The 14,147-nt window shown below is 42.7% G+C and overlaps 1 protein-coding gene across 1 annotated transcript; it reads right to left on the reverse strand.

Annotated features, from left to right (window-relative positions):
* Positions 1 to 2,280: 2,280 nt before the first annotated feature.
* On the reverse strand, positions 2,281 to 5,669 carry LOC128739374 (DNA helicase MCM9-like). Its single transcript, XM_053834858.1, has 3 exons — positions 5,578 to 5,669; positions 3,968 to 5,514; positions 2,281 to 3,902 (listed from the first exon to the last, which is right to left on the reverse strand). The coding sequence occupies exons 1-3, from the start codon at positions 5,667 to 5,669 to the stop codon at positions 2,281 to 2,283; spliced, it is 3,261 nt and encodes a 1,086-aa protein (XP_053690833.1).
* Positions 5,670 to 14,147: the final 8,478 nt, after the last annotated feature.

Raw genomic sequence — 14,147 nt, forward strand, 5'->3', positions numbered from 1 at the left:
AATGTCTGCTTGCGTTCCTTCAACGACGTTTGTAATGTGTTCGATTTTACTCTGTCTAGCAATAGAATTCGAGGCTTGAGTTAGTTATTAGGTAAACAATCTGTACGACGTAGTCGAAGATGTTGAAATAAAATTAAATTAGAAAGCAAGAACGACTCAGGCGTTTATAACTCGTGTTGATCGACAGGTAGTGGTTGCGGAGGGGCAGAGTCCTGTATCTCGAAATTTTTTTTAGAGCAGCTTGCCTTTCGGATTTGAGACGACGTAGCATAGTGTTTGGTCAGGGTATCTGGTTCTGAGCAGAAGCACTTCTTGTGGGAACGTGGCAGTCGATAACGTAGTTTGAAACATTAGAAAAGGTCGTAGCGGCAGTGTTTATAGTCTTTATATCGTCATTATCTAAAACTATGCTCCAATTAATGCTATTTAAAACATTTAGACGAAATCGGTATGGGCGAAATCGTAGAAGACGAAAAGATGCGCAATATTTGCTTCACGAAGTATTTGTTGACTAGTAGTAACCAACAGAGCTGGACGATCTGCTTAACAAACGGGGAAGGTACCACTTCCGGGGCCTGGTTACGAACACTAACAAAGCATAAATCATGGAGGAGCCCATTCTCGTTGGGTATATCGTCTACTTGAACGGTTGCAGTACTATAGCAATCGAGTAATTCAATATTAATTGGCGATAAAGTTGACGAACCGATGTCAGCGTACAGGTACCCTTACCACCCAGAATAATATGTCAACCGACGCATATGCTATCGTTGCTACTCCGTTAACTGAATTAATATGTGCATTCAGAACAATAGGGTCTCGGATGCGATCAGGAGGTAAATAGATAGATTTACTTTACTTTGCTCGACTGGTGGTAACCACTCGATGTTTTCGATGACGAAGATCTGCAACTCCGCTTCCCGTAGCTTCGCGGCTGTTGTGCACACTTCGATCACAGTGAAAAACCTCGTAGTTCGGCCGAAATATCTGCCGAGAGTATGTACGTTTGTCAAGTCAGGTTTCGGGCAGCACAATTATCTCGTACGGACTGTCGGCGCATGCTAGCAGGTAGTCAGGAACACTTGGTTCATACCACCAACGTCCTGGTAATAGACGTGGATGGGACGAAATTCTGAGAAGTTCGATGGCGATAAACTAAAAGCGGAGAACGGATCAACAGTGGAGTTGGGATCAACGATTTCAAACTTGCCTGACAGGAGAATTTAGAAGCCCCGTTCCCTGCACCCGCCAGTAGGACCGGTACGGCTGCTGGTCGCTGGCTGGAAAGGCTCAACTACGGCGGGGAGGTCGGGGACATCCATAATTCCATCTACAGTGCGTCCCAGAATGACGTTGAGCGATGAAACATGCGGTGCGGTTGTCTGAAGTCACGGTCATTCAAATTCGGCTGGTAGGAACTCGGCCAAGTATCAGGATTCAAGGCTGCATTTTTGTACGCCATGAGAATATCAACTCTAAAGGAAATGAGGTCACGGGGTGGAAATGCGAGGAATACACCCAGAATAACTTGAGTGGGGAGCTGACCACAAGCTTTTCGGGGTTCTTATCGAGTTTGGTGCCAGAAGTCGGTTTATTCGGGGTTTTCAAGCCCAGGTAGTGCTCGCATTGCGGTTGCTGCATTGATCTTATCGGAGACCTCGGCAACCTCGTTGTTGTTTCGCACAATTTCGTCTCTTGGCTCCGAGACTCCGTTCATTTGCCATTATTCTAGCATTATCTGTCACAACTCGTTTCTTTTAACGGAATCTTACGCTGCCTTAAAGTCTACGAACAGATGATAAGTCTACAGGATACAACTGTACACGCAGGATAAACATTTGATCCGTCTTGGAGTGACCCTCACTTGGTCACTCTCTATGGCATTCGGCATCAAACCGGCCGAAACGCTGTCTCCCACGCATCGTGCCCGCCACCTCTCCGGCAGTTGTTTCAATGGCACCATGAGTGTTCCTCCAGCCAGCCTCCAAAGCTTCCTACTTTTCTACGATTTGTTTATCGACCGTATTGATCGATCTGAGAGCTAGCGAGTCTACATTTGGATGCCTCCAGGTGTGTTTCAGAATATTCAGGCGTGGATATTCTACTTTCTAACGCCACGGTTGTAGATGTGGTACTTGAAAGAAGTATCTGGTAAAACTTCCTAGCCCTAGGAGTCCGAGATTGGCTGAAAAACAGTAGAAAACAGGTAGGAAAAAATAGCGAGAAAATTTCCGACACTACTTTTAAAATAAAACAACCAACAACTTTATTCGAAACTGCTTAAAAATCAACTGCATCCAAAAACGCCAACTCCTCATCCGGATCACGCTGTTCGCCAAGCGTGACCAAAAAGTCCGGCTCCGGTAGCACAACAGCTACCCTCGGCGGCTCGGCCTTCGACGCGTTCGATGCACTGTCGTCTTTCGTCGTCGCATCTTCCTCTCGGGGCACAAATTCAAATCCACGAATTATGCTCAGCGTACCTTCGGAAAGTGGTCGTTGTTCGGTGCGTGCTTCGGTGGTGGTTGGTTCTTCGGTCTGGTGCTGCTCATTCGCGTTCGCCTTTTCCCGTCGGGTGAAAATGTTATCCTCGTCGCCGAGGTCCAGATCGAATTCGTCATCAAGCGATGACAGTTGACTTACTAGCATGGGATTTTGGGATGGTGGTTTAATGGGGCGATTTCTCGTCTGCGACGAGAGGGTAAATCGATAGCGGGATGTTGACTGTTCCGCGGGGTCGGTTTCACCGATGGGACCAACTGTTGTGTTGCGGCCCTGGGATGAGATAGGATCTCGACTAGGTTGCTTGAGAACAAATTTGTTAACCACTCTCAGCTCTTGTATGGGCTTTGACAGTAGAGCATGATTGCTGCTAAATCTCTCGTCGCCACCCTGCTGGGTTGGCTTAGTTTTGAACAGATCAGAATCGTCAAACATACTGGCGTTGGATTTTGTCGTTTGTAAAGTGGGTGCCACACATTTACCGACTGAATCCGGTTCTTCATCATTATCGTCCATAAGATTACTGATATCAAGCATTGCATTGAACGATTCCTCTCGTGAAGTTTTTGGCTTTCCACTTGCTGGTGGAAAATTGAGATCCAGCTGACTCGCTCGTGGCGCGGCCGCTGATTCTGGATGATCGCTAGATTTAGCTGGTTGGGTGGCTTTCGAAAGCTCATGCATGAAATTTTGCCTCAAATTACTTAAAATCGAGTCCAATTCATTGGCAGCTACATTATCACTTAGGTTAGGATTCGGTTCTACCAACTCCTTCGACTTTTGCTTGGTAGAATTCTTAGAAGGAACAGAAACTTTTAATTTTTTGACCGTATTTCTCTTCATTTGAGTGAATGAATATTTGGAATACAAGTCGCCTTCTTCAATAGTCTTACGTTTTTGCTGGCCAGCAGTTTCTTGTTTTCTTGCGCAGTTTTTATCTGGTTGATTGTTGTCCAATTCTTTGAGGACCTGCTCTTCAAATTGGCTTCCTGACTGAGTGCTATCTAACCGGTGAGCCGGAGCCGCCTCCATTTGGGCCTTTTTGGCAGCTTGCGCATCAAGATACTGGTCGATCTTGGCTCTGTCCACTTGCTTCGGCAGTGAAACTTTCTGCACCGACTCAGTCAAACCTAGTTGGTGCAAAATTTTATCGATTTCTTCGTGACTAGGTCCCAGTGGGAGCGGGGATCGAATCAGATCTAATGGGCCTATAACCAATCCAAAGCCCCAGCTGGATTCCATCAGTCGAATAACGGTCATAGCATCCAGCAGATTGACTTCATCGCGAAACATCAACCGGGCATGGGATTGCGAAAGGCGCACTAAACTGTCCATTAAACGCACCGTGACTCGTGCTTGATCGCGTTGCAAACTAGCTCGGCATTGCTTATAGTATGCACCTGGAACAACCGGTAAAAAAAATCTATTTATTTAATATTAAATGGAAATCTATCTATTCGCTTACTTAGAACCGCATTGGCGTCGTCCGAAATCTTCGGATGAATGTCCTTAATAGCTAGGAAATGCGTCTGCAGCCTTTCCAGATTCCAATGCCCACCCGAGGGAGTTTGATCAAACTTCTCCTTTGCACCGTCAACTACCGACGAGGAAAGGATGTGATTGTTCTTCAGCAGATCCCATTCCGAGTCCCTGCCATCGCACAGGGTCAAAACCAAATCGAACCGACTAAGCAGTGGACCCCCAATACCCAAGCTCGAACTCTCCACCATATCGGCCATCGAAAAGAGATTCCTCGGATTGGTTGCCGCCATCACCACGCATCGGGTGCTCAACTTGCATAGCAGTCCCGCTTTGGCGATACTAACCGTCTGCTGTTCCATCGCCTCGTGGATCGAACCCTTGTCCGTCTCGCGCATCCAGCTAAACTCATCGATACAGCAAACTCCCCCGTCCGCCAGGACGAGTGCTCCAGCCTCCAGGTGCCACTCACCATTCTCCTGCACTGCAGTTGCCGTCAAACCAGCTGACGAGCATCCTATGCCGGTCGTAAAAACCGACCGTATTGCAATTTCCGAGGCACACTCCAGCAACCGTGACTTCGCTAGGCCGGGATCACCCGCCAACAGCAAGTGCGAGTGACCTCGAACCGTTCTTCCACTACCGAGAAACCGCTCGGTACAACTCGCCAACGACAGAGCCACCGCAAGCTTCACCGGGTACATGCCGTGAATCTCCGGACATATCGACTGTATCAGAAAATCTCTCGCCGCAAGTTCGCCGATTTCCTTCACCATACTGTCCCACTCGACACGCGTAAAAACCAGATGCTCGGGAAGTTCCTTCCCGAAAGTCATTTTGTTCTCCTCCTTCGATACGCTGTTCGCCCTCATGGCGATCGTGACCAGCGTGCGTTTATCAGCAAGACATGGACCCCAGCGTCGCTCCATGGTTCCCACAACGGTCACACAATCTCCTGGCTGACAGCTGTCCGCCAAGTCATTTTCTAGCGTTATCAAAAGCGTAGCCGGAACATTGAGATCACTCATAATCTCCTGAATACGCACCTCCTGATAGTCCTGACAATAGTCAGGCTGCGGTTGAGCGCTCTTCTGCTGCAGATAACCCTTGCATCCGCTTTCGTTCGCCAGCGGACAACCACTGGGTGGATTAAACACATAACTTTCCTCGTACAGTGCTTCAAGAACAATTTCATTTTTACATCGGCTACACACATACTGTCGTTTGTACTCCAGCGGCCGGGCCTGGGTCATACGGCTGACGGTACCTTTCACCTGCAGGAACTGCCCGACCTGATCGTTACCCGGGTACGTACCGGCTTTCCGTACGGCTTGCGCAACGGTCAGCGGCATGCCGACGAACCGAACGTGACAGTTTTGCTTGATCTGGAAGCCCGGCTCGAGAAACATATTGCCCTCGATGAGTGACTTTTGTGCCTCTACGAGACTCGAGTCCCATTTTGGAAGCTCTTGGCGAGAGTTCTGCAGCAGTGCCTGATACAGGGCAGGTTGTTTCCGATGTAAATGTGCTAAGCTGTGCCGAAAAAAAACATGTAGTAACTTGTTTGCAACATTTTAGACTGCCACTCTTCCTTACCTCACATTCAGGGAAACGTGAATCAAATCGTCTGGATTGTTGAGGAGATTGGTGATTTCCTCGTCATAGTTTCGCATTAAATATTGCTGCATTTTTTTTATTTCTTACCGTTCAAAACATATTGTTGTACTTGCTGCTTGTGACTAGAAAAGGTCTCACTTAAGTTTTTACACTAGCGCAGTTAGTTTTTGGAAACTATTAATCAAACACCACTGAAAATAACAAAATGATTTATTTAATAAAGTTCGTTAACAATCAACTACCGGAACCACCGGAATAACAGCAGCAAGCACTAACTGCAATCTGCAACAAGTGGAATGTGTGGGAAGTTTCGTTGAGTGCTGTTTACGGCGCGCTTTTGAAGGCTGGTACCGAATGGCCGAAACACAAATGGCCGAATCACGAATTGCCGAAGATGAATTTCAACAACAGTCACAGAAGGCCGAAATTTCATTTGGCCGAATTTTCTCAGCATGAGGCATTATGTCGACTAACATTTGAAAGGGGCGGATAAGCCAACTGTCAAACAGAACGACCCAATAGAAAATTTTGACAGATGCTGTTTTACGCATCTATCGACGAAATAGGATGCCGAAGAAATCAACCTATTAATCAACGGACTTTGTCGGATCGCGTTGGGTGGTTGTCTCCGTCACCCGACGCATTGGTATATTTAATCTGTTACCGTCGGGTAACGATTAAATCAGATGATGATCGGTTTACTCTGTACAGAATGATGTTTTGACAGCTAAGTCTGATTGATTTTTGAACAAGGCCAGTTTACTTTTAATTTACTTGTTCTTTATTTGAATAGCTAGGTAAGTATCCTTTACATAAAAAGACAGCTGCATTGAATTTGTAACTTATTATCGCAATTTCAGTTGGAATTTCGCACTGAAAATTATCGTGCGACTATTTTTTCCTATCGGATTGTGGAGCCACACAACCGAGATAGAGGTTAGGTCCAGTAACAAGCTGCTCTTGACTCGGTTTATATCTTCCTTAAAGGAACTCCGTCCGGATTTGCGTCGCCGTCAATGCGGCATGGAATCATAAAGGTCCTGCGACAAGTTCATCTCCTTTGTCACGGTGGGAACAGATTGGTTCTGCGGAGGAAATTGATCGATTGGCTTCATGAAGAATGAGCAGGTTAGTGAAATTAAACTATAGGAGTCAATATAAGTGTTCGTGTATGTTCCACAGAAGAGAGAAATTTCTTCAATGAACAGCTTTTTTCGATTCCAATTAATTACCTTCTGATCGTTACAGATTGTCATCGCGCCGACGTCGCTCGTGCTATTTCAAGCAGTCTTCTTCGTTCAACTCGGTCTTGGGCCGCTGGTCGCCAATTCTCAGAAGTCGAAAGTTGCTTTTAAACTAGTCGAGCGATCACGCACGGTGGGCATCTCTGTTCCTGAGGCAGGAGGAGTTGTTGAAGAGGGCCAGTTTCAGGGCATTATTAGGAGCATTTTTATTAGAATTAGGTTTGGTTCTATAGACTTCAATATAATGCTCAAATTGATCCACCTATTTTGTCTGTATTGATAAATTTTATGTCCCGAATAATCGACCTATTTCGTATGGTTCCGTAGGTTACAAAATTTTCTCCATCGATTAATCCACCTATTTCGTATGATTTACGTATTTCGGCATCTGATTCCTCCACCGATTTGATCGGCTTTGGTAGGCAAGTTAACTACATACACCAATTAATCCACCTATTTCGTCGGTATATTGACAAATTTTATCTCCCGATTAATCAACCTATCTCGTTTGGTTTCATCAGACACCTTTATTTCATCATCCGACTAAACAGCCAATTTAGTCGGTTTTAGTCGATCGATTAAACATACCGACGAATCGGTAGATCGCCCTGTTAAACTCCCATAAGCGTCGTTGCAACAATCGGTCGATTCGTCGGGTCCAAAATCGGGCGATTCAGCCGACGCGAACCTACTAAATCGGGGGAAAAGTAGGGGGGATTTTTTATCGGGTAGTCACTCTAATTTTCCTATATGCTGCTCCAGCAAAAAGTAACTCTCACTCGTTCTGTTTGACAGTTGGCTTATCCGCCCCTTTCAAATGTTGGTCGACATATATAATTACCATGTACCCCCGCTGGAATGACGTTCTTTAATCTGAACTCCGGTGATATGAAAGCATTCACATTAAAAACTGACCTGGCGTAATATGATCCAGTTGACAGTTAAGACCGGGCAAATGAAAAAAAACGGTCAGTCCCGGCGTATAGTGGTTAGCATTCACGCCTCTCATGCCGATCCCGCAACCCAACCCCGCAGAAGTCACGAATGACCTACCCAAGTAATAACGGTAGCTGAATTTCAAGAGCAATGGCTGTTTACGGGTTGGTTTAAGGCGATCAAAACTGCATATAGTAAGCACTAAATGGCGTTTAAATAAGCGATGTTTAAGCTTAAGTTCTACTAAAAAATCTGCTTCTAAACAGCCATAAACATCAAACCGGTTTACGGCTGCTTAAAGTGGCTTTACAAACTTCTACCAAGTTTTCTTTCGGTTCACAGCACACATACTGCCGTTAGCGCATAGAATTTCGCAATTCGGCTGACAGCAAAAGTTTGTCAGTTATCGACATTATCGACTGCTTCACGCTAGGCGGGTCAGGTGTAAAGATATTCTTATGTCGAATTTGTTTATTCAATCCGGTTTGAAATTGGATGAATTTTATCTGTCAGATAGGAGCAAATGAACACAAAAAGTTCATCCAGTTCCAATCCGGATTGAATAAACAAATTCGACATTACTGTCTGTTCTGCAGATGCAAATGGGGCGGATCACACGGTGAGTGCTACAGAGACTGTAGATTACAGAGGCGCCGAGGCTCAAAACCCGCTAAATTTTTAACGAAAGCGGAGAATTACCTTTATTTATGATGGTACTTGTAGGGAACGAGCCGAGTTAGATGAATCAGCGTAAAACAAATCTAATGAAACTGAATTATTTACTTGAGTGTAGCTGACACCCCTTGCATAGGCAGAATACAGTCAAACGAACGATAAGAGACAAGGAGAGAAATGAATCGTTCAATATGAGACTTACGCATACCGTGGCATGATATAGCATTCTCTAAACAAGAGTCAGTTTTTGGACGAACGTAGACTTTGATGGACGTTGTTCCGTATTCCGGAGGACTCGGTTGAAAATAACCGACGGACACGACAGTACTCTCCGTTTTGTCTCTGTAATCTACAGTCTCTGTAGTGAGTGCTTATGGATCTAAAGATGGCGGGTTTAATTCCCGGAAAAAAAGACATGCATTTTTAAGTAGCTAGCTTTAATTATACGAATTCAAGTCATTCCAAATTGAAAATATCGCGTTCGAAACATTTCACAGCAAAATAAAAAAAGGCTGCGCTCCATTTTTGAAATTTTAAAATAGATTTTTTTTGGCTGCATAAAGGTTGATGAAGCGTTGATTAAGCGACTGGACAAGCAGATTGCAAAACTATTGCTCGTTCTAAAAATAGAATTGACAGCATTGCGCAAATTGGCTTTTTAAGAGCGCAAAAAAGTTTCTCTTAAGCTTTATTGCAGCTTTGAAAGCGACTATTAATTAGCCTGAAGCTTGATAAAATCACCAGATTTAGATGTTTAATGTTGGAGACGTGGACATCCCTACATCGTTACTGTCGGAGACGTCGACATTCGTAACATCGTTACGGCCAAGCTCTCTGGTCACAGTGACAGCTGTCATCAGTTGATGCTCGCCAGTGCTGACAACAGGACGTTCACGTTCCTGTTCCGTTTTGCCGCGAAAATGAGACTCGCACAATTGTACCTCGTTATTGTTTAATAAAGTTAAGTTTTAAATTTGTTTAATGTACGGGTCGTGTTTTATATTCATCATTTCGGTCACCTCCGAACGCGAACCGTAACAGTGGCGACGCGAACGTAACATTTAAGAGCTGAAAAAAGGGTTTTATTTCTAAACCTAAACCATAGATCAGCCACAAGTTGAATAAAATTAGCTATAAAAGCGTTTGATCAGCCTGAAATTGTTACTTGGGTAACTATTCGATGAAAAAACATGAATTAAGCTGGAATCACACTGACCATCAGCGAACATCATCGGCAACGTATCGTAACGGAATGTCAGTGACGGTCACATGCATCTTCAATGAGCGCATTCACACGAGTGCCTTGACGTTCCGTGATGTAACGTTCCGAACGCACGGCGAACGTCACGAAAAATTATAGGTTTTAAGCGCTAATGGTAAATGATTGAATAATGCGCTCCAGAACTATAGTGATATATCACGAAGTTTCACTACCTCTTTGTCAGCAACTCCTCTCTCTACCTCCTCATGGTATCATCCGGGGTACGTCCCTTAGTGGAAATCGGACAATCGGTGGAAACTAGGGTCGTATGCGGACAGAGAAAGGGCGCTCGTGCCAAGGCTTAGTATAAACTCTCCGCTTGCAAGACCAAACCAAAGCTCCTAAAGGAGGATGGCTTAGCTGTTATCCATGGCTATTATGTAAAAACTTGAATGGATAAACCCCTAATCCAAGGTGTGAAGCAACCCGTGCGGGGGGATGAATGATGGAGGGGGTTCTATAAATTCTCTCACCGCAACGGAGCCAGTGGAGTACCAAGGCGCCATGCACAGCAATTTGTCATTGCTGCATCAAGCCGGTCACTGATGCAGTGGACGATTTCTTACCGGGCATGCTCTCTCTCCCCAAGCAGCACTTGCAACATCTTCCATGTTGCTATTTAGTCTTGTTTAAATTGCAAAAAACTTCACTGGTTACAGTATTGAAACACGCAACAAATAAGCAACTTCATGTTATTAATACGTTAGATTCAGGTTATCCAACACTTATACTGGCTGTCACAAATATATTAGTCTATCCAGCTTTCCACGAGCGATAACGGCGGATATTGAGCACAAGTGGGCACAATCTTTTGACATTCATTGAAGGAGCGTCGAGTTCGCCCTGACGGAGTTACTATGGATACATTCATGATTGTTTGTTGTTCGAATGTAAAAATGTAAACATTGTTCAATTTTGCAGATCAGCTAAAGAGGAACATAATTGAACGGACAAGTTTTATGGATTGTGACTTTGCAGTTTTCGCAAATTTCAGGGAGAATGTCCAAATACACAACGGAAAGTTTCTTATCAAGTCGAGACGCTGTTCGAGAGCAAACTTGACAACGGCTCGACCAACATGAAGTTGATGTTTGCGTTAATGTGTAATGTTTCGAATGTTTAATTCGCACGATTGTGAAAAAATATTCTGAGCCAGTGCCTTCAGCAAATTATGGCCGCAAACCACTATAAAAGTTTGAATCCCTTCAGTTATGTTCCACTTCAGCTGAATTAAAATTAAACAATGATTACATTTTTACACTCGAACAACAAACAATCATGAATGTATCCATATTAATTCCGTCAGGGCGAACTCGACGCTTCTCCAATGAATGTCAAAAGATTGTGCCCACTTGTGCTCAATATCCGCCATTATCGCTCGTGGAAAGCTGGATATCTCTTGGGATATCTAGTAACATGAAACTTCATCGCAACATCGTGTTATTATAATGTCATTGCTAAACAATAATGTCACATGATGTTGCATCATGTTGATTACGGCATATTTTTAAATAAAATGTAACCAAACAAATACAATCAATGTAACATCATATTCCGCCATATTTTTATGAAAAAACATTTTTCAGCGAAGAAATGTTTTTATTTTAGCAATAATTACACGAACATTCATCAGGAATCCATGACATTTACTAAAATATTATTTGATTTCAGTATCTAGTTCGATTTTACACCGCTTTTTTCTATCGTAAACGGATTCTTAATCTGACTGGTTTAATTCTTTAAACTGGAAAATTAACAAATTAATAACTTTCACGAGGCGCATCAAATAATACAAAGCAAAATGTTTTGCATGATAAATTTTGAATGGCATGAAGATTAGCTCATAATAGGCCCAAAAAACTAAAGTTTTGTTTTGCATTAAGGATATTAATGTAAATAATTTTCGTCTTGGAGATCAGAGAGGAAATTTGCTTCCTGATAAACATAATTCGCGATTACAAAGTTGCTCATAATTGTTTGGTTTTAGTCCGAGGAAAAAAGAGAAGAAAGTATTTTTGTTTTTGTTTTCACGCAAGTTTTGACAACGCGGCATATAGGATTTCGCGGGAGTGCGAACAGGCTTAAAATCTCTTTTAATATCGTAGTCGCGAATGGATAGATAATGCGCATTGATGTTTCATAAAACATATGTGTAACAATTGGTTGCATATAGACTCCACACCTCTTGCGCTTTTTCAATCACATAACAGTTCGATAAAGGTAACTGATGCGAACTTTTACCACAGAGAACAGACATTCATCTTAATCTCGCGGAATGTGTAAAAATCAAAAACCGCCATTTTGAAATTAAGTGGTAATGCTCCCGCAACGTGGCGCTCACATCACTTAGAGGTTTTGCTTGCCATCAAAGCACTCGTCGCATTTTCGCTAAAACATTTCCTAGTTGCCACAGTAACCTGCATATTATTTGTTTATTCTGCTTCTACCAAACTAAAAACAAAACCTCTCTATAGGAAACGACAGATAACAGGTTTTTCAGAAGACGCTCAAGCTAATAAAGTTAATTCTAGTGGCGCATTGGTGAAATCAACCGCTGTTTAAATAATAAAAGGACCAAAATTGGATTAAAAAACGATAGCCATAGAAAAAAGAAAAGCCTTGCCATTGCTGTTGAGAAGTTCAATGAAGTTGTGGAATTTGGCTGTCCTTGGTAACGTAGAAGCAGCAATCCGCCCTATGTACTTTCCGTATGTTTGTTAATATAGTAGCTGGAAGTACCACTTGATAGATTTTTCAGGTTTTATTTTAAAATGTAGCTCAGTACATACCTCAACCGAATAATTCGATGTATACTCCTTGCCAAGAATTATTTGAGATGGGCAGTCGAATGTTTTTAATCATCGTTGCTTGTTATTGAAATTCAATAAACAACTTAATCGAGCCACAGTCGTTGTTACGGTAACTGGATAATAGTTGCCAGTAAATCAAATATGCGAAACATCGTATAGAAAAATATATTGATTATGGCAACATTGATGCAGTTTATTTAGCGCACCTTAAAAGAGATGTCGCTAGTGTGTTATTTAAAACCTTACACACCATTTGAAAGATATTTTGTATGAACATAAATGTCTGTTCTCTGTGCTTTTACCATACTTGAATGTTTCAATTATAGTTGCGTAATCCTTCTTACAACAAATGGTGCTGCTTGGGATGTGGACGACATGCTGGTGAGCGTTGAATCCAGTGGATGTCACATTGACCCCACGCAAAGATTATCTCACAAAATGATAACTAAGAAAGCACAAAAACTCGCTTCCCTTCAATTAAATTACTCTTCGGCTGGTCTGCGAAAACTAAACAATGTTTAAATTTTTCCACTCAACCGGCAAACAACCGTATTGGCGTATCAGCCGCCATTATCGCTCGTGGAAATCGGATTGAAGGATTACTCGAAGATTACATAAAAACCTTTTACACACTTTTTGTCAATTACCTGGTAGTCTGTTCTCTGTGATAATAATACTACCAAAAACTATACTTATTCAGCTTTTTAGGAGCCATAATGGAGCATAATTCGTCCTCGTAATATTCGGACAGTATTTTTTGACATTTTTGTGAACATCGCACATTTCCTTGCACTTCGTTCTCATGTGTTCTCACGGTAGAAGAACCAGGGAAAAGTGCGAAAAAAAATAAGCGAAAAACAGTTGAAAAACATGTTAAAATATTGCGATTATTATCTAAAATTTTTCTTTCGTAGGTTTAGTTGTGCGCCTAACAGTTGCGCGCAGCTCTGTTCTGGTTGCTCGCAGTCAAAGTATCTCTTTTACACTCACACGAAATTTCGTAAGAAACTGTCAACGCAAGTGATGAGAAAAGCAACAATATTTCTCTCTCGCTCATCAGCTGAATGCTAGGGTAGCTTGCTTCGTGTTTGCCCGTTCAAACATGCACAAATTTTTTGCAAACGCAATCAGCATTTAAATTTTATCATTCTCGGTTAACGTAAAACATTGTGACTGTGTTGTTTGTAAGTCTGTATGTAATAGAACAAAACGAATGTTATCTAAGCAAAGAATAAGAGCATAAACATAGAAAACTTACACGAGCTTACACTGTCAATAATACATGATTTACCTTTGCGCACAACTATATAAAGCTGAAAAACGAAAGATTTTCTCGGGAAGCACAATAATACAAACCGGATTATGCCTTCCACCATTATGGGCCATAAAAAGCTGGATATTGTAAAATCGGTGGTTGCACATTTTTCGTCACACTGGCGATTTTTATCTCCATTTTCGCTAAGAAAAAAAATTAAATTAGAGACCTCCTTCAGCAAGAATTTTCGACTTTCAATGCCGAATCCGTTCGTTCGTCTAATCATGTTTTGTTTACGTTCATATTTTGTGCATAGAACGGGAACGGGAGAACGGCACGGCTAATGTGGATTTTCTTTTGCTTGTTTT

This window comes from Sabethes cyaneus, chromosome 3, assembly GCF_943734655.1.
Source record: "Sabethes cyaneus chromosome 3, idSabCyanKW18_F2, whole genome shotgun sequence".
NCBI lineage: Eukaryota > Metazoa > Arthropoda > Insecta > Diptera > Culicidae > Sabethes > Sabethes cyaneus.

Coding starts and splice junctions, on each gene's coding strand:
- LOC128739374 (XM_053834858.1), bottom strand. CDS start 5,669: ATGCAGCAATATTTAATGCGAAACTATGACGAGGAAATCACCAATCTC. Junction 5,515..5,577: donor CACGTTTCCCTGAATGTGAG/GTAAGGAAGAGT, acceptor TTTTCGGCACAG/CTTAGCACATTTACATCGGA. Junction 3,903..3,967: donor CGACGCCAATGCGGTTCTAA/GTAAGCGAATAG, acceptor CGGTTGTTCCAG/GTGCATACTATAAGCAATGC.